This window comes from Cavia porcellus, unplaced genomic scaffold, assembly GCF_034190915.1.
Source record: "Cavia porcellus strain 051 isolate PalLab524CR breed Dunkin Hartley unplaced genomic scaffold, mCavPor4.1 scaffold_12, whole genome shotgun sequence".
In the NCBI taxonomy this organism is placed as follows: Eukaryota; Metazoa; Chordata; class Mammalia; order Rodentia; family Caviidae; genus Cavia; species Cavia porcellus.
In genome coordinates, this window is record NW_026947495.1 from 53,472,643 (window position 1) to 53,492,670 (window position 20,028).

At 39.6% G+C, this 20,028-nt stretch overlaps 1 protein-coding gene across 5 annotated transcripts in view; it reads right to left on the reverse strand.

The window, feature by feature from the left end:
• The window catches only part of Cobll1 (cordon-bleu WH2 repeat protein like 1), a 154,074-nt gene extending 134,815 nt beyond the window's left edge, over nucleotides 1–19,259 (reverse strand). For all 5 annotated transcript variants that reach the window (XM_063259184.1, XM_063259182.1, XM_063259181.1 and 2 more), the window contains exons 1-2: nucleotides 19,047–19,259; nucleotides 18,419–18,539 (exon numbers count right to left, since the gene is read on the reverse strand). In XM_063259184.1, the coding sequence (XP_063115254.1) occupies nucleotides 18,419–18,539; nucleotides 19,047–19,128 (203 nt within the window). In that variant the 5' untranslated portion in view covers nucleotides 19,129–19,259. The remainder of the gene's footprint in view (nucleotides 1–18,418; nucleotides 18,540–19,046) is intronic.
• Between the last annotated feature and the right edge of the window lie 769 nt (nucleotides 19,260–20,028).

Here is a 20,028-nt window from a genome sequence, read left to right on the forward strand (position 1 = left end):
ACAAAAATCCAGAGGCACAAAGACATTAGGTAATTTACTCAAAGTCCCATAACTGTCCCAGACTCTTCTTAGTTATCCCTTTAAATAGAAAAGTCACATGTTTAAGGCAATAAAAGTGACTGCTACAGTCTGCACAAATGAAAAATAACTTCTGCTGTTGCTTGGTGTCAAACTGGCAGCTCTGGCCCTCGCCAGCTGCGTCCCAGGCAGGGAAGAGCAGGCCAAAGCTAACTACCTCGTGCTGCCATGGCAATGACCCTCCTGTCTCCCAACATATGTAATATTCCCCTCAGGACCCCTCCCTTGGGCACCCCAATGACCCTTGCTAGCCACTCTGCTGTGATGGGAGCAGTCTCCTAACTTGCTATTAAAAGTCTCAGGCTGGAAAAGGCAGTGTTGATACGTGGGTCTAGCCAAGAGGAATCAATGTCTACTTCCAAAAATCCAGAAAGAACTAACCTTCAGGAAAACTTTATCAGGGCTAAGAGGAAGCATATCCACAGCCACATATTCTATAGTCATGTAAAGTAAAGGGTAGGACAGTTTAGGAACCCGGTGGTATTATAACATCCTAGGTACAAAGAAAAGAAAACAGTATTTGGGAACTGCTGAGTAACTGGCATTTCAGCGATTTGGACTTCCCTTATGTTAAAACAGAGAGAGCATTGTTGACGATCCCCTGGAGACTGTTCAAAGATGTGTATTTGTAAGAAGATTGAATCATGTTTCCATTCCTGCCTAAGTAATTTTATTCCGTGAATATAATTTCCATTTACTGTGTAGTAATATTTTCAATACAATTAGCTGTTAGTGCCTGGCCCAATATATGATTTAGTTGCCTTTCAATATTTATTTAAAAAAATGAGTGTACTATCAATTGGTACAGAAAGATTTCTCTTTAAGGTGATTTAACTATTAAATGGCATCAAATACAGTACTCTCCAATCAATCCAAGTGTACATCTCCTTCACACCTATCTCTGTCCAAAGGTCTGGGTTCACCTTTGCCTAAAACTCTCAAGCCTTTCACCGCCAAGACCACACGCAGATTAATAATCATAACTCCTGTGTCCAAGCTTTGCTAGTACTGCTGAGAAGAAACCAGTGAGACTTTGGAAAATGTAGGCCGTACTTAAAGAATGCACAACTGTGAGGCAATTACACAGAGACTCCTAACTTCATTTCACTAGCTGACTCCTCCTTTGTCCCTTAAGTATCTCGTTACTTTGCTATCTCACCTTTGGTAGGTCACTACCATATACAGATCTTCTCTGAAACTTGTAATGGCTTTCCTAGCTTCTAGCTGCACAAAAAAAACCCCTGTGGTTGTTTTCCTCACTGCCTACAGGAGTTTAGATGATCTTCCTCCAAACCTAAAACCTTTTTAGTAGACTACAGCGATGATAGCGTTGTTGCACTGAAGACAGTTCAAATGTTCAATAGGTGAAAGGTTAACACACACACACATTCACTAACCCACCTGCTGCTGGACCCAAGACCTCATACATGCTAAGTGAATACTTTACTACTGAGCAGTAACTCCTTTTTTAAAATTTTATTTTGACATAGGTCTCACTAAGTTGGTCAGGCTAGCCAAGAACTTTGAGATCCTCCTGTCTCAGTCTCAGAAGTAATTAGCATATTCCACCCAGCCTAGCTCAAAAAGCATTTTTAATGAGTGTTAAATAATTTTAAAACCTGCAATATAAATCTAAAGAGATGAACATAAAAATAAAATATATGCAACTAAAATCAAAACGTTCATTAAAAAGTCCTTAAGGATAAATTCTACTTACAGAATTAAATAAACTATACCTGCAATAATACTGATCTCAAAATACAAACCAGTATTATTCTTACAAATAAAGTTGGAAAAATGTTACTATATTTTCATTTTGGAAGCCTATTGGGAAGCTCTTTAGAGAAGAAAACAGTTTAACCCACAGTTTCCCCAAAGTATTTGACCATTAGACTTGTTTTTACATAAAATGTATGAATTTTTATCTTAATCAGAATACTCTCAGGGAAATAACTAAAATGCAAGTCATTTGCATTATTATCTCTGGGTGGCTTGGATGATTACTCTTTCACATACCCTGGGATAAGCATGTTCATTTTGTAATCAGAAAAAAGTGTTTAGTCATACAGTGTCTAAGGTCATCCCTACTATCTTTTAATCCCACTGGCCTTTTCACACTGGCAGTTCTCCAAGGTAGAACTGAGTGATTTCAAGATGCAAAATGAATTTCAGACAACATGTAGGTTCTAGTCTGAGATCTGCTGCTGCCTGTTCACCTGACTGCTAAATCACGCCTAAGCTTCAGTTTCTTCTGTTGTACAATCTGGATAATCACCACAGCTACTGACGTACACTGCATGTCATTTGTAAGTGCAGAGGCATATGTCATGCATTTGACATCTACCTTGTGAACAGATATTCAATTAATGTTCTTACTTCTACCAACCAGCATCACACAATCTACCGCCACTGTTGTTAAACTACTGCAACCTTAATCCTTAAGAGATAGGAATTTGAATGAATTTTAAAAGACATTCATTTGAAATTTGAAGTAATAAAGGCCCTGTATCATTTTGCATACTACCTTGTGACATATACCAACTTAAAAATAAATTTACCGTGAAAATCCTAATATTTTAAAAACTTTCCAAGTATAGAATCTGCATGAGCACAATTCATTCGACCTAAATGTGCCCAGTTCTAACTCTATTAAATACTTAACAAGGGGCTGGGGATTTGGCTCAGCGGTATAAGCACCTGCCTTGCAAGCAGACACGAGTTCGATCCCCTGTACCGATAAAAAAGAAAAAAAAAAGTGTAAAAAAGAAATAGTGAACAAAACTTTCTCCTCTGACAGGAGTTTTTGGTTTTTGAGATTAGGTCATACTACACAACCAGGCTGATGTTGAACTCACCACGCAGCCCTGCCTAGTCTCAAACTTGGGATCCTCCTGCCTCAACCTCCCAAGTATACGTGAGGCAGGAGATTAAGGTGTGGCAAACTGTCTGGGGAAGCAGGCATGCACTATGCACCCGAGGTGCAGGACACATGTGGCGGAATATTTCCCAAGTCTCTGCATTTAGAACGAGAGTGCTATCTTCAGTTCTTATGAGGACTCGAATAGGTTTTTGATAAGATGGCCTAGAGGTGATGTCAGCCTGAGGTGTAGAGGGTCAAGACAGCCACCACGGAGCTCTGGGCCACTGCGCCCTCTCTTCCACAGTGCTCCACTAACCCTGTAAGTGTACTTCTTTTCCTACTTTTAGTTGGGTCGCACTCACTCTACTGAGCATCTCTCTTTCCTTCCCATACCTTTAATAAATGTAAAACCTTGCTTCCTTTTGCACACGTCTTGACCAGTTCTTTGTTCATGACAGAAAGAACCTAGAAACCGCCTCCAGAAAGAGACTTAAGCACCCAAAACTCAGTAAGACAGACTACAGAAATGCTCTACTGTGTGGGTTGAGGTCAAATAAGCTCAAATTTTACCTGTGAGAAAACAGAAAATCATCCTGTACAACAGCACAGAACCCAGAAAACCCAAATCAGTAAAACCACTTCACTGTATTTGTATTCTTAGTAAAGAATTTTACTCAGGGTGTACACTTTGTTTTCAGGCTAAGAGATCATGCTGCTTCCAAAACCTAAGGAGATGCGGAGTTAAACGACTTGAGACAAACGCTGTCCACTCTGCTGCCCAGCACTAAATAGTGGGGTCACAGTCATCGTGAAAAGAGGAAAAGTTCAGGAATTACAGATTCTACTTTTTATCAATAGCTAGAGCCACAATCTAGATTGATCCTATTTTACACAATTTGTGGTAAAGTATAATGTTTCAATTTCCTATCTACAAGATGCAGATCATCTGATTTTAAAAAGAAAATCCTCTTCATTGTATAAACTTTGATTACCACGGTGTCAAGTTCCCACCCTCTCTTTTGAACAATGACACGCTTGTGTAGGTTAATACAATAGAAAAATTTGGGCCACTGTCTATCCATCTTACCAAAAATCAAAGAAATGAGATGAGAACTGCTCTCATGTTACATAGAGAAAAGGTGAAATAATAAAAGGGAAGGCAATTCCCACATGATGATATAAAAACAATCAGAATTAGAATCATGTTGGTAGCATATTCCCACCCTGAGAGGGAGAATTTTTCTTCTATAAAAGGAATGTGATTTTCATTAAGATTATTATACATTCTGTACTAGAGAAGCCAAGATAAATCCCTTGCATTGAGCATGAAGACTGTGACAGTGGCCTTAGCAAGCTTTTAGGCAATCCCATCCTTCAATTCCTGGGAGAAATAAATGAAGACAGGGCATTTCTGTGCCTCGTTGGCTTTGAGTTAGGACAACAATGATGCCAGCACTATGATGGGCTGCTATCCAACACTATAGATGACATTAAAACTTTAACGAACATATCAAATTCCTGATATATGCTGGTGCTATTTTCACAGTCCTTCTTCTGTATTGTGTATCTTCTTGTACCGTAGAGGAAAACCCGAAAGCTCAGGGAGGAGAAACAAAATGTCTAAACCAGTGAGCAACAGAGCAGAGGCTGAGATTCCCATCGCTGTCTCCAAGCTCACTCTATACCAGCTGCCTGCCAAGTGCTATGATTTCTGGCTGGACCAGTTTTATCTGAAACCAAAACCAGTACCATCAAATGCCACAGAGCCAAGTGCACTGGTTCATGGCATCGGACAACTATAAAGGTAGTCTGCAGAGTTAACTGAGCAGCATTAGGCTCACTTCAAATGCTCCATGGAATGCTGATCACCTGACTGTGTGTTACCACTTCTAGAAGGTACTTTTAAGCATGAATTCTGGCTTATAAATCTTTCTTATTTTAGAATAATATGTCAATTTGTTGCCAAAACATTCCTTAAAAAATGGATGATTCTGCTTTTCACCATGGATAGTTTTGCACTTGTTTTGAAAAAAGCTAGGGAGCACTCAAAACTAGGGAAAACGAGCACTCAGGTATTAAAAAAAAGGATTCAAAAATCTAGGAGAGGCTGAGGTGGTGGCATATGCTTGTAATTCCAGCACTTGAGAGGCGGAGGCAGGAGGATCTGTGTTTGAAGCCAGCCTGGGCTACATAGTGAGTTCAAGGCCAGCCTAAACTACATAGCAAAACCCTGTCTCAAAAAACAAAAACAAAAACTCTAGATGAAAGAGCACTTGTACGGATTTTTCTTTACTAGGTGCCTATTTGGCGATTTAATTTCTAACATTCACGATACCAACTTCTCGGTTTCTTTTTTGAGCTAGACGAAAATATGCTGTATCATTTTATCCTATTCTTTGACCTATCATTGTTTACATTAACAGGCTAGTCTACTCTATACAAAGAAATTCTGAATCAAAATAGCAAGGCTCTTGACAATTTAGATTTCAGTGTTGACACAAATGACATAAAATCCTTATGCACTAATTAATCACATAATTAATGACTACTTCATTTTCAAAACCTATAACCTGTTCTGTAAATCAACTGTTCTTTTCTATCATTAGTCAGGCAGAAATATTCAGGTTATAAGTAAGAATACACTCCATACATCTAGTTAAACAACCCTGAATGTGAGAGCCAAAGTTTGTTTTCTCTAGATGGGAACAGTATTTCTCAGAATTTTAATTTATATTACTAATGAAAGGCCTATTTTTCATAAATACATGGCAGGAACTAATGCTAAAAAATAATCTCAGGTCAAGAAGGCAACAATACAATAAAGAGCTAAGAGAGGAAAAACAATTTTATCTATTTTAAAATGCATTTATTTTTGCAGTACTGGTGACTGAACTCAGTCTTTGCACAGACCTAGTTTGAAATAGGTTCTCACTAAGTAGGTAAACTGTCCAAGTGGGCCTCAAACTTGTGATTCTGTTTTACTCTTCTAGAGTGCTGGGATTACAGGGGTGCATCACCATGCTTTGTTTAAAACAACTTCAATAATACAGCATCTGAAAGTGTCTTAGTAGCAAACTAGTGGTTAATGGCTATGAAATGAACATGAAATATCAATTGAATACTTATCAAACCTGACTTTCTATTTCTTCAGTGGACAAGAAATTTCCTTGTTTCTATTTCCCACAGAGTTCTTACTTGAGTTCACACAAACTCAAATATTCCCTAACCAACAATTGATCAATGTGACTATAGGTATATGTAGAAATTAAATTAAGCGGGGCTGGGGATTTAGCTCAGCGGCATAAGCACCTGCCTTGCAAGCAGGCGGTCGTGAGTTCGATCCCCGGTACCAGCAAAAAAAAAAAAAAAAAAAAAAAAAAAGAAATTAAATTAAGCCTTTCAACTCTCACAAAAGCAGTAGACAAGAATATGGCTTCTGCCTTTGCAGGTTTCAGAATAAATTAACTGCATACAAGACGCTGTGTTGAAATGATCATTTAATAACAAAGAGGTGAGTGTGTTGGGGAGAACAAACCTACATATTTGTCAATAAGGGATGGAATGCAAATTATGGTTCCTTACTACATGAAAGGTACAGCTGGAAAAAATAAAGGCCTGTAGGTAAATTTTTTAAAAAAAGTAATCAGTAAGATATTTTAAGTAAAAAAAAGTGCAGAGCAGCACTGTGTACTCACTTCATGTGTACACAACATTACACTACACATACACAAACCCATTTACTCATAACCATAAAACGAGACACTGCCCTGTACACAGCCGCTGAACACTTGAGATGTGCCTAGATTAACTAAGAAAGAAATCTTCCTTTAGTTTAATTCTCAACTCTGACTCCATGGCGGGCTCTTCCAAGGTTCCAAAGGAGTGTAACAGTGATTGACTCCAGGCAGAAAACTTGCATGACAGGAACTGAGAACCTGCAAGGAGCTTTCTCAATGCTGTGTCTTTTTTTTTTTTTTTTGAAATTTGAGTCATTTGAATATTCTGCCTATGGGGGAAAAATGAATACATAAATGAGTAATCTATAAACACTACTGAAGAATTACTGTCATTGGTTTGATTAGCAATATAATTTTGGTTAAAATCTTCCCCCTGCAAATTCATTTATATGGTACTTTTGAAGAGGTTATAAGTGGTCCTGGTAGCAAACATTTCCTAACAACCTAAGACTGTACCAATGTTTCACAAACAGTTTCAGAGTTACAAAATGAACATAAAAGATTGAAGCTCTCAAACCTCAAACCCCACTGTGACAGCAGGACTGGCCTTTGCAAAGCAGCCTCTTCTTCCACCATCAGAAAATTTGCTGTCCAGCTGGCACTCAGAGGCTGGGGCAGGGGAACTGCTTCGCATTTGAGGACAGCCTGGCACTAAACTATGGTGGGCTCTTCACCCATCACCCAAATTTTGCTGCAGAATGCACAATATGGCAATAATTTGAAGCACAAATCACCTTGATAGTCTTCAACTCTTAAAGTGAAATGGCTAAGTGCCAGAAAGTTTTAAAGTTGTTTCTCAATTGGAAATGTTTTGAAATACCCAGTGAAGACTGATGGGTGAAGGATGGAATGAAGTGGTTATCATGGCACTCATTACTCCCGCCTAGTAAACCACATATTCATTGCATGATTCCTCAGTGCCCCGAAGCTATTACTTTACTACCACTGGTGTTTGGAATCCCTACACATTTAAATCAGTCCAAGTATATCTGCAGGATTCCAAAAACTCAGTCTCTGTCTTACCTAGATTTTATAATAATATCAGAAAACTACAAATGCTCCAAACCTATAACTTTAAAATATTACTGCCAGTTAATTCTGAAGCCAGTTTTACCTTTACATGTGCTAAATAGCTGGGCAAGTACGGAAAAAAATGGATTTGTATTACCAAAAATTATTACAAATATTCAAAATGCCTTCAAATAATTTTTACTGTTGCCACTAACTCAAGTTTATATAATCTGCTTAGTCTAACCATGGCTTACAAAAATGTAAATTCCAAAGTATCACCTGATTATCTATATATAAAATTTTGAATTTGATTAGGAAACCCTAAAAACTTTCCTAAAATTTGAAGCTACACTATTTATAACTGAAGAACTAAGTCTTAGAAATGTACTCCTAGATTTTATAATGATCCAATCAAAAACTTCAGGACTAAACACTATTAAATCATCTAAGAGTCAAAATTTTCTATACATTTTTGTATACATGTAAGATCACATCTTAAATAGACAGTGGGAGTTATTCTTGAATGTTATTCCTTTCAGAATAGATCACATTTTCAAGATGATATATGATAAAGTGGAGTAAACAACGTGCAAACAGGTTCTAGTTATAAAATTTGTCCCATTTAAAATGTCAGATGTAAAATGAATGTATTTCCTCTTTCAGATCAGAAATGTTAGATATTTTCCATTCAAAGTCACACCTCATTTTCCTAGAGGAGAAAAAAGTTCCTAGGTAATAAACCATCACAATAAAAGTTCTCCATTTACAGCGTCACAGAGAATACAAGATAAGAGACTGGCAGCACAGGATCACAACATGAAATTCAAGAATTACGTTTCTTTTCACCTGCCAACATTCTGCCCTGCCATTTTCAGCTTTGCTCTCTTGAAGCATAACAAAGAGTGAAAGCATCCAGCTACTCTCCAGGGAGGAAGAAAAGCAAATCTTCCATAGGAGCAAAAGACAGAAAGAAAGAACTCACTCCCAGAGTCATTGCAGACCAGCAAAACAGATGTGGCCCTGTTAGACAGTTGCCCGCTCTCTTACCTAATTCTGTTAAAATAGTGAGCGATATAGCTAGGGACAATCAGGCCCAAGAGAATGAGGATTGCTCCTTTCGATGACTCCTTATTGTGTTATAATGGCCACTCACTTTAGCACAAAGGAGAAAATAAATTCAATGAGTCCTATAATTATGTTGACTGTTGACTCAATGGGTCTAGAAGCTATGGCACACTGATGAGACGCGGGAATAATACAGTGGTAGTCATTTTCACATTGAGCAGCTCAATTTCCTGTTTTTCCAGACATCTGAACGAACATACAACTGTAGCAGCTGTTAATGCTTTGGCTCCTGCTACCACTGCTCCCCTTGGGCTCATCAAATCTTTCTCCACCACTGTTTCTCCAAAAATACTAACAGCATGTGTGTGTGTGCACGAAGGAAGATCAGAGAAATGTACATTCTCAAGGACTGGTGATAAATGTCTCTCCTAGGTCTGAGTACCTTAACTCTGCTTCCTTAGAAACATATCTTCTTCTATGCTAAGCCATAAAGTGAAATGGTTTATTTAATTTTAGCAAAAACACCAGGATACATACCAATTACTTGGTGTTAATCCTTTAATCACACTGAGAATGAAGTTTTTCAAGTGATGCCAACATAACATATGCTCATACCTCTGGCATTTAATCATATTTAAGGTCACTCTATAAAGCATCCACAATATAATAGTCATTACTATATAGTTAAAAACATATTTTGGACCCAATTATCCTAATTTGTCTTTCATTTAACTCTACTTCACAGGTTTGCCTCTGAAATGTATTTGCTACTTTCTAAATACCCATATGGTATTTGCATTCATTTAAATATGTCCAAAGGAATTTTTTGTAAGTCCAAAGAAATTAAAAGAAGAGTGGGGGATATAGCTTACTGACACAGAGCCTGCCTGGCAAGTATGAGGTCCTGAGTTCAATTTCCAGTACCAAAAAAAAGTGTCTAATTAACCTATACTTGAAAAATAGTTACATAATCTCCATAGCTCTGGTGTCAACTAGAGAAATCCAATAGAGAACAAGGGTAAACAAAGAAAATTAGACTAGGGATATAGATCAGTGGCATAAGCACCTGCCTGGCAAGTGCAAGGCCTGAGTTCGATTCCTGTTACCAAAAAAGAGAAAAGGGAAGAAAATTAAACAGAAAAGCTCAGGTCATTCTTCCCGGTCACCCTGTACTCAATTCTCACTACTTCACAGCCAGAAACTTGAAAGTCTCCATGGGGCTTCATTTTTCTAGACAGTAGGCAAAGTTAAGAAATTGACTCGATATTGTACTATACTGTTTTTCTCCTATCAAATTCCAAGTAAATCCTTCTTCTGAGTTCTCTCTCCTAGGACGGTATATTAAATAGAAAAACACAAACATAATCAAGATATTCCCCAGAAGAGAGGTTCACAAAAATCAGGAACCTAGATACTTTAATTTATTGTCTATGAAATTTTGTAATTTTGTCTTTTGTAAAGAGCTATGTAACTACAACATTTTAAATATATTAAAAGCTACAAACACAATTGTCAATTTTCTACGGGTTGAGCTCAGAGCTTCTCTTGCCTTTAGTCTTTACCAATGAGATGACCAGCCAATTAAAGCACCCTGTCAAAATACTGCACTCAAATTCAATTTTGCAGCCGTTTGAAGTTCATAAATAGCTCCAAAATATTTAAATTTATGAACACTGTGAACTTAATGTCTATGAAAAAATAAAACCCAAGCTCGCTGGCATTTTTCTGAAGCCTAGCCAGTGCTTCAGTGCCTTGTCCAAGGGATTCATTCCTGAGATACAAAATTATGTGCAAAACTGAAGGCATTTGGCCCTTTATAAATAGTCATGGGAAACCTCACTCTCCCATACTTTTAGTTTATTTTTATTGTAACAGATGGAGGAAAAATTAGCAAGGCAAAGCGACTTTAAAAAGTCTCATAAGAATGATACTAATGTCAGAACACAAAGATATGAAACATCAACAATCAAAACACTTGCTATAAATTATGTTAGGTTCACAAACTAGACATAAACTCTACTTTTGATTTACTATCTCTCAAGTGTATTTTTTTCTGTACATCTTACCCATATCAGTCACTGCTCATGAAATTTTCTCCAGCAGAGAAGTCTAGATTTCTCTTTTTAAGATATATTTCAGGGATAACTCAAAAATGTCAAAATTCTAAAATGTTCAAGAAGCCAAGGTAAGTTTTCAATTAAAAAAAATCATTTTGCAAAACTTATTACAGAACATATTTTATTTTATGCAAACAGAATATAAATCCGTTCCAACTGACATTTTACTTTACTTAGAAGTCTTCTGTAGTAATTTTTTTTGTTCTGAGGCTCAGATTCAAAACCCTGAACATACCACAGCACTGTACCTTGATCTACACTCCCAGCCCTTTTTATTTTGACACAGGGTAGCTAAATTGCTCAAGCAGGGATTGAATCTATGATCCCCTGCCTCAACTTTTAGAGAACCTGGGATTACAGGTGCATTCATTCCATCATGCATAAATTTTTAATTTAGTAATTACTTCCTCATTTATTTGTTTAATAACTCACAGGAGTCAAACTTTCTGTATACCTAGAGGGCAAATACTTTTAATTTGTAGGTCATCTGGTCTTCACCTGGACTCTTCAACTATAATTTTAAGCAGGGGTTGGGGCTGGGGATTTAGCTCAGCGGCATAAGCACCTGCCTTGCAAGCAGGCAGTCGTGAGTTCGATCCCTGGTACCGATAAAAAGGAAAAAGACAAAAAAAAAAAAACCTTTAAAAAAAAAAAAAAATTTTAAGCAGGGGTAGACAGTAAGTAAATGAAGGCTTGCTAGTATACTCTTATTAATGCAAGTAGAGGACAAAGTTCTAATATCCAGAATAAAGAATGCCTGAGATTCAACAACAGAAGCAAACACAAAACAGATTTTTAAAAATATGTAAAGATATTGAATAGACATTTCTCCAAAAGATATGTTAATAGCCAAATGAAAATATATAAAATGATAAAATTACTAAACATTAGAAAAATACAAATCAAACTCATTTAGTATAACTTACAGTAGCAAACCTATTGGGCGTAGTGATATGGAATATCCAGCTTGATCAGAGCTTTTTCTAATATTCCTCCATACATTAGATTTGTGAAGCCTTGATTTATTAAGGTCTCTAATTGTAAAATGAGGTTAGTACACTTGCTCAGAAAGTGATGAAAATTTAGCTAGGCGTGGTGATGAAAATTTTAAAACTAGGGCCAGGGATTTAGCTCAGTGGCATAAGCATCTGCCTGGTAAGCATGCAATCATGAGTTCAGTCCTCAGTGCCAAAAAAAAAAAACTAAAACTGTAAAGAACATAAATGAAATTTTTAAAAAGGTAAAATAGACTTCTCCAAAAAGTGACTAATAGCAGCCTCTCACCCAGCTAAAGAGTCATCTTCCTCTGTTATCCACAGCTAATCAATAAATCTGGGATCTAGCTACATTTGACAATCACCTGAACAGCACTTTAAACCTGGTGAGGCCTTCATCCCTTCCCAAGCCAATTAAAATCAGAATGAGCAGAGGCAGCAGAGTAGCTGTAGGTCTTACAGTTCTCCAGGTGATTCACATGTTAAAACATGCTGAGTATTTTACAGATGTTTACTAACAAGGATTCAGTTCACAGCATCAGCAAAACTTTAGAACCATTAACGCACCCAAATAAAAGCTTACCTGAGCAGCTGCTAAATCATTTAACTTCCTAAGCCTTTAGTTAATGTCCCAGCTCCAAAGTTAGAAAATTAGCAGTGGTGTTTGTATTCCCCTTGTGGATTCCACAATTGATTCAGATTCAAAACATCAAATCCCTCAAAGCAAAGTTAACTGAGCTTTTGAGATTTAAGTTTCCAAGAGTCAAACAAAAAGAAGAAAAGTATATCTGGGTGCGTAAAGAAATACATAATTCTAGCGATAAAATTGAAGTCAGCAATCATATTGCTTTATCTAAGTGATTAAACTCACTCCCATTAAAATACTAAGATATAAAACTTGGAGTGCCTCATTCCTTTGAGCACCGGCACTCCATCTGCTCTTGATTGCTTCCTAATCCTCCTTGAATAAACTCTTTTCATGCCTTTTTTTTTTTTTACTGACACATCCTGAAAATTCTAAATGCATCTTTTGACTAGCCAAAGATGATGGTTCTTCAAAAAATAAGAGCCGATATTCCCAAGTCTCCTTCAGGTGAGTCAGGACAGAACTTTCTGCTAGGCAGGGTCTAAGTCCCCCCTCAGCCTGAAGCAGCTGCTAAAGATGGAGCAATCAGCTTTCTACAACCCCTTAAGAAGAACGGACCCAAGACTTGGCAGGGTTGAGCTGGGATATAAGAAAAATAAAGTTAGGTAGAATGGAGACAAGAGAATCGAAAATTTTAAAAGTATATTATTTTAAAGAAAAGCTGCAGCTTCAGAACACAAGACCAGTTTATTTAATTTTTTTCTTCTCCCAAAACAGCAAACCTGGGTGACCCCCTTTAAGCTCCATTCCCTTTTACTCACTCACGGTGTTCTTTCACCCATGCAGTGATCCTTCTGGCACTTCCCATAGTAACAGCTCATTAAGAGTGGGCCATACTGTCCCACCCTCTAAAACTAAGACTGAGACTCCAGGTTATCAAATTCCACAGATTTCCACCTCTCCAAAAACATAAAAGATTCCCAGTTCCCAAACTTATAGAGCCTCATTTCTTTGAGTACCCACATTCCACTCTTGAGTGCAATCTGTCTTCCTCTAATAAATGCTTCTCATGCCTCTTAAAAAAAAAAAAAAAAGATAAAATTTGAGTAACTTCATTACAGAAAATACTGTCATCTGCTGGAATACATTCTAAATGATGTCAATGATGAGGTGCATAGTATTCAATCCTATATATACTATGTTTTCCTATACAACATACCTAAGTTTAATTTATAAATTGGATACAGTAAAAGATTAGTAATAAAAGATTACCGAAACAAAAGTTATATGAATTTGCTTTCTTAATATCTTACTGTATTCTCACTTCAAAAAAAAACTACTTTAAAGCCTCTCTTTGGCATACCTGAATTTTCAACAAACTTCACTACTCTTAGCCTTTGGGGCCATTATTCAATAAAAATAAGGGTTACCTGAACCTCAGGCACTGTGAAACCAGTCAGTTAATCTGATAACCGAGACAGATACTAAGTGACTAATTTGTAGGTAGCATATACAGCATGGATTCGCTGGACAAAGGGATGGGTTGTATCCTGGGCTAGACAGGATAAGCCTTAAAAAGGATGATGTAAGATTTCTTCATGCTACTTAAGACTATTATAGGGCAGTTTAGCACTTGTAAATTATTTCTGGGATGTTCCACCTGTTATTTTTGGACTACAGTTGACCATAGTTGACTGAAACAGCGAAAAATAAAAATGCTGATAAAGGGGGATTCCTATCATCAGACATCCACAGTAGAAAGGGAAATACTAGCCTGTAACACCAACACTTAGGGAAGCTGAAGCAGGAGGATGAAAATTTCAAGCCTAATCTGGGCAATGTGGTGACTTCATGAGATCCTATTTCAAAAAACAAAACAAAACAAAACAAAACTTGGGATGTAACTCAGTATGAAGGGTCTGGATTCAATCCTCAATACAAAAAAAAAAAAAAAAAACAAAACAAAAAAAAAACTGGAGAATACCTTTGGCCACCACCTTTCCCTCCAAAATATTACAATTTTCCCACCAGAATCTCCAATAGTGTTGCAGTCTTCAAAACAACAAGGAAACCAACCAAGGATTTCCACTTTGTAGGAAACCAACAAGTGATCATTTCATCTAAGTCACTATGCAAATTAAACTTTCATATATGTAGACATACACACATAATATATCTGAATACATGTGACTGTATATGATGGAATGTATTCTGTATGAATATATGAGTACTGCTAGAAAGAAAACTGTTTAAATTAAGTTTTGTTTTTTTCTTTTTCTTTTTTTTTTTTTTTTTGAGGAAAGTAAAACAAATATTGGAGAGTTGGGCATTTCCCAGAACCAGATCAGGTGCTACAAACTCTAACCAACAATGCGACTTAACCACATGTATAGAAAAACTCAAGTGAAACATTGAAAATCTATAGTTTAATCAACTAGTAAACTGGTTGCAGGTTAACTAGTTAATGGTTTACAGTTTAATCAAGTATTGGCTACAGGGCCTTTTATAACTAAACAGAACTCAGTTACTGTGTATAAATTTCATATTTGTTTGGTAGGTCCGGGCCAGCACAACAGCTTAATCCAAAGCAATGGTCCATTAACATTTTCTTTAACAGTATATGTATGCAGAGTTGCATGCTACCTTTAATCACAAGGAAAAACTAAAATTGTGATTCAATAGCTTTTGAAGTCTAAATTCTTGGCCTCATTTCTAACACCAAGTGCTTCAGATAAATAAAATACACAATGGGTGCTTTTGCATAATATTAAGAAAGGAACTAATCTAACAGACAAACTCCAGAAATCACAGCATCACACTGCAGGCCAATAAAAAAAGTTCCTAGGGATGCTTACTGACTCAGACTCTTGAGAGCAAGGACTCTGCATGTTCCTGACCTTAAGGCAGCCATTAAATTCTGCACACTCTACTTGTACTAAATAGATGACATCTATACCAGATAATTGAAATCAAGTATGATCCTAAGTATGAGTTAAAATTTACAGACACTTAAGTTTTTAAACAAGCTAATCCTTGCAATGTTACAATTCTTTAGAATGTTTCAAAGAAAAAAACTGCAGCTGAGAGGCCATAAAATTATTATTTTCCTTAAAATAATTAGTCATGCCTTAAATGCAAGACAGGAAGATATCACATCTTTTTACCTGAAATGCACTAAAATTTTTTCGCTGTGTTTTTAGTCTGCATTCTAAAACACAATACCTGTGAGTAGGTGGACTAGAAAGAAAAGGTTTATTTAGCTCACACTTTTAGAGACTGCAAGTCAAAGATTCATCAGGTCTATCAGTTTGGCCCCTGGTGAGTCCCTTCTGGCTGCATGATACTATGATGGCCGATGTGATGGCAGGAACAAGTGTGAAGCAAGTGTGGCAGAGAAAGCCACGTCCACACTAGAACTACCCACTCTCAGGGTAACCAACCCATTCCCCCACCACAGATGCATTAATCCCTCTTACTAATCTAATCACAGGTTCTTCCTCCAAATACTGTTACATAGAAAGTCAAGCTTCAAATACATAAGCCTCTGGCACAAATCACACGAAGCCACAGCAGTAAGATAATGATGCAACATATGTGAGTTGTTAAAAAGTAGATTTTTACAACACACCATAGTCAAGAATGTCCAAAGCTATTAAAACAATGAATGTGGCAACCCAAGTCCTAGATTGTCTTCCAGTTTTTGCCACCACTTTGCTCTATTCAGCAAAGTGTCTCTGGTCCTCAAGATTCTCATTTGTAAAACAGAGTTGCACTAAGTTTTTTTCAAGTGACCTGTTACAACAATGTAAACCTTGGAAAATTACACAGTGCTTCTTTTAAACAGTACTATCCAAGGATAAGGACTAAAGTAGGCCTCACTGGCTATTAGAATGAGTCATGGTATAATTAGTCTTATAGCATGGGATTTATCTCCAAAACCCAACAATTATATCACATTAGGACTGCTCTCTGCTACCTCCCAAATATTCTTATTTAGGATAAACTTTTCCTAAGTTTAAACCTTTTTAATGTTCTAGGTTCTTTAGAAAGAAAAGCAATACTCAATACTCAACAAATATTTCACAGGCACTCGGAATATGCTCAGGGAGAAGCGGAAGCAGACAGACAACTGGAAAGAAATGATACAGTATTTTATGTTTAGTAAACATAAAAAAGTAGTGATAACTTCTCTGAATAATATAAGGTAAAAGGGTAGGAGTGAGATGTTGAAATACTTTTCTGGACATTGTTAAGGTTCAAGGAGAAGGTAAATGTCCTTTAAAAACATTTTCTTCGTGCTTGAGAAATTATAGGTGTATGCTCTTGAGGCAAAGCACTTATCAGTTTAACCTTTAAATTATCACAATGTAAAATCTGAAGTACTGACCATAGGCATGCTTGTCATTAGAAAGCTGTTTTCATTCCTTCCACACAAAGCCACCTAAACCGAAAAGTATCACTGATTTTGGAACATCTTTGTATTCTATGTAAGTGAGTATTTTTCTTAAATGGAACATTAGTCAACTTAATCCATTTTCAAATCTTACAGCATAATTCTATCTTCTTTTGTGGTTCCTGGATTCACTAGGTTGAAAGCTGTTATGTAAATCCCAGCTCCATTTAGACCCTGCTTTTATGCTCAGTCTATCAATATATTTCTTTAGTCACACATCCTAATACTACAACATATGGAGGGATGTATGTTAGCATCAAAACATGCAAAATCTGAAAGAAAAGGAGGGCGACAGCAAGGGGTTATTTGCAGGAGAAGACAGCAACTTGGAGCCAAACTACAGAATTCATACTCTTCATGTTTCCTCTATGTAAGCATGACACTAAATGTCTTTTAGATTAGTCATGTTGCTTTGAGACTATTCTATGTTTCCCCAAGACAACTGCCAATGGTCTCTAATGAATAATCACGCTGTGACTTGCTCTATGGAAACACTTGTCATGTTCCAGGGAAATTTTGACTTCTTTACTCTTAAATCAGAAAAATCATACTACTCTCATTCATTGATGCCAAGGCCGTTTTCCTTTATCTTTCTATTTCTGGAATGTCTGTTTTCTCTTTGGTGCATTTTTGTGTTCCGATTAAGAAAGAAATGATATTCTGAGTGAAGGAAACACTTGTAGGAAAAGTTATGCTACACCAATGGGGCTTCCCACTTCAGGTACTAGCATACCATGTTTCTCCTGAACTACGAAGTTCAGCTCCTAACCAAGGCCAAGGTTATTCCCAGGTTCTCCTCATCTCCTGCAGAACTACCTGTTCTCATTCCTGTTTATCCAATCACTTAGCGGGATGACTATTAACATATGTGGCAGGAAGATATGCTTCATTTAATATTAACTTGCCATGTGACAGCCTCTTCCCCTCCAACACGTGAGGACGGAAAGAAGAGTAGAGGAGTTTGCAATGTGACTTTGCGCTCAGCTTTGGCATGGACATTGGCCACAGGTACACACACCCCCAGTCATGGCAGCACCCCGCCTGCTCCCGCTCCCGGAACTGTCATTGGGTTACAGCTGGCACATTTTCCGGTTGCCTTCCACCCGCTTTCAGAAAGCCCCAAACAGTCACCTTGCCACTGCTCCCTGCTTGGGCCTCAGCCCCGTGGCCAAAGAAACTTTCCTTTCCCAGGGCTCTTACAGGTATCGTCCACCCATGCTTCACAGCCCCAACAAGGGGCCCTTTGTTACCATTTTTGCTCCCGGACTCCTCACCCAATTCCTGGCATTCAGCTGGCCTTCCGCAACCCCGGGCAGCTGCAGCGGGGAAAAGCTCCCCAGCCCTCACCCAGGCAGAGCTGGCTCCGAGAAAGCCGGCGGGGAGCAGCCTCCCCGGCCGCGTGTCGAGCGCCAAGGGCTTCAGGCCGCGGGCAGGGAGCGAGCGCCAGAGCCAGGTGACCGGCGGAGGCCTCAGCGGCCGGGACCCCGGGGTGAACGGCGCGGCGCAGCGGGCTTACCCGGTCAGGGTGCTGGCGAGCGGCGGGGGCGCCGCGGTGGCGTCGCGCGCGCTGGGATCTCGGCGCTCCATCGCCCGGTGGGGCGCTGCGCGGGCTCCAGCTCCGAGGCGGCGCGTCACTGCTGGGGTGGGCGAGGACTGCCGGTCAGGGCGGGACGCGCGCCTCCCCAGGCCGGAGCTGGGCTGGCCGCTCGACGAGAGCCCGCCCGGCCCACTCCTGCCCGGGGCGGGCCCGCCTCCCGGTGCGCTCCCACCTGCAGGACCCGGCTGGAGCCTGCGGGCGCCGCGAGAGCCCGGGTTCCAGCGGCCGGCGGGAGGCGGCGCTGCGGTCCCCGCCCCCAGGAGCACGGGGTGGCCCGGGCGCCTCCCGCGCGCGGGCACCGACGCCGCTGGGGCCGCGCAGTCCCGGGCTCCTCCGGCTGAGTTCGCACAACTGAACGTCCTGGGAAAAGTTTTCTCGGAGAAGAGCTGGGAAAGCAAATCTTGCTTTTCCCACCCGGGGCGCCTACTTTCCTTTCAAGAGGAGACAGTGGCTCGCCTGTTTCCCACTCCTCCCTCCCCCGGCTCGGCTCTCAAGCCGGGACTTGAATGGGGAGACGGCTCAGCGCCGGGCTGCCCCCCACACTCACCCTGCCCCATCTCCCCTCCGAGCCCGGGGACTCGCTGCGCCTCCGCCGCCGGCTGCCCAGAAGTGAGGACGCGCGGCGGCATCGGAGCGAGCGAGGCAGCGAGGCGGGAAGGACGGGGCGGGCTTGTGCGCGCAGCGGGTCGGAACTCGCTTCCCTGGGCTTCGGGAGCTGGGTACGGCCGCCACGCCAAGCGGAAAGGACCCCGAGCCGAGAGTTCCCGTTCCCGTTCCCGCCGCTAGGGCGTCGCTCGGGGAGGCTGGCGCGCCCCGGCGGCGCAGGTGGGGAGAGCGCGAGCACCTGGCCCGGCTGCAGAAGGACAAAGGGAAACCCGCCGAACAGGCCTGCTGCCCGGCGGGCTCTTGCACAGCCCGACCTTCTTAATCAGCGTCTTGGTTTTTTGTTACTGTTGTTTTTTAAACTTCTGTGGTTACTATTCTGATTGAGGGGGCGCGCATGGGGAAGCACAGCTGTGACAGTGATCTTTTAATCACAGGCAAGTTTCGACTTGCCCTGGGTTCTTAGGCATTTTTTGTTTTGTTTTGTTTTAAGCCGCTACCAGCTGTGACCTGAAAGCTGGACATTAATATGTCTGATGACAACCCATAAATTAAAAAATGAATGATAGATTTTATTCACCACTTAGAAGTTTTACAGGAATAAAGGATTCACAGAGACACCGCTGTGGGCTCCTTTGTACCTCTCAGTTCCAATCTGCCCGCCCTTTTAGATCTTTTACAGGTATATTTGCGTGTCTCATAGACTCTATTCTCCTGAGTGCCGGTTGTTTTTAAGGTGTAAACCACCTTGATGAATCCAAAAACTGACTTTCGGAAAATGTGAAATTTAGGAATTAATTGAAAACTACAATTTAAGAATAAAACGTTTGCAATGAACTGTTGGAGAAACTGTCTACGAAGATACTTCCTGAAGAGGACTTCTACTTCAAACGTCAAAGAACAAATCTGTCTTAAAGTCTCCCTAA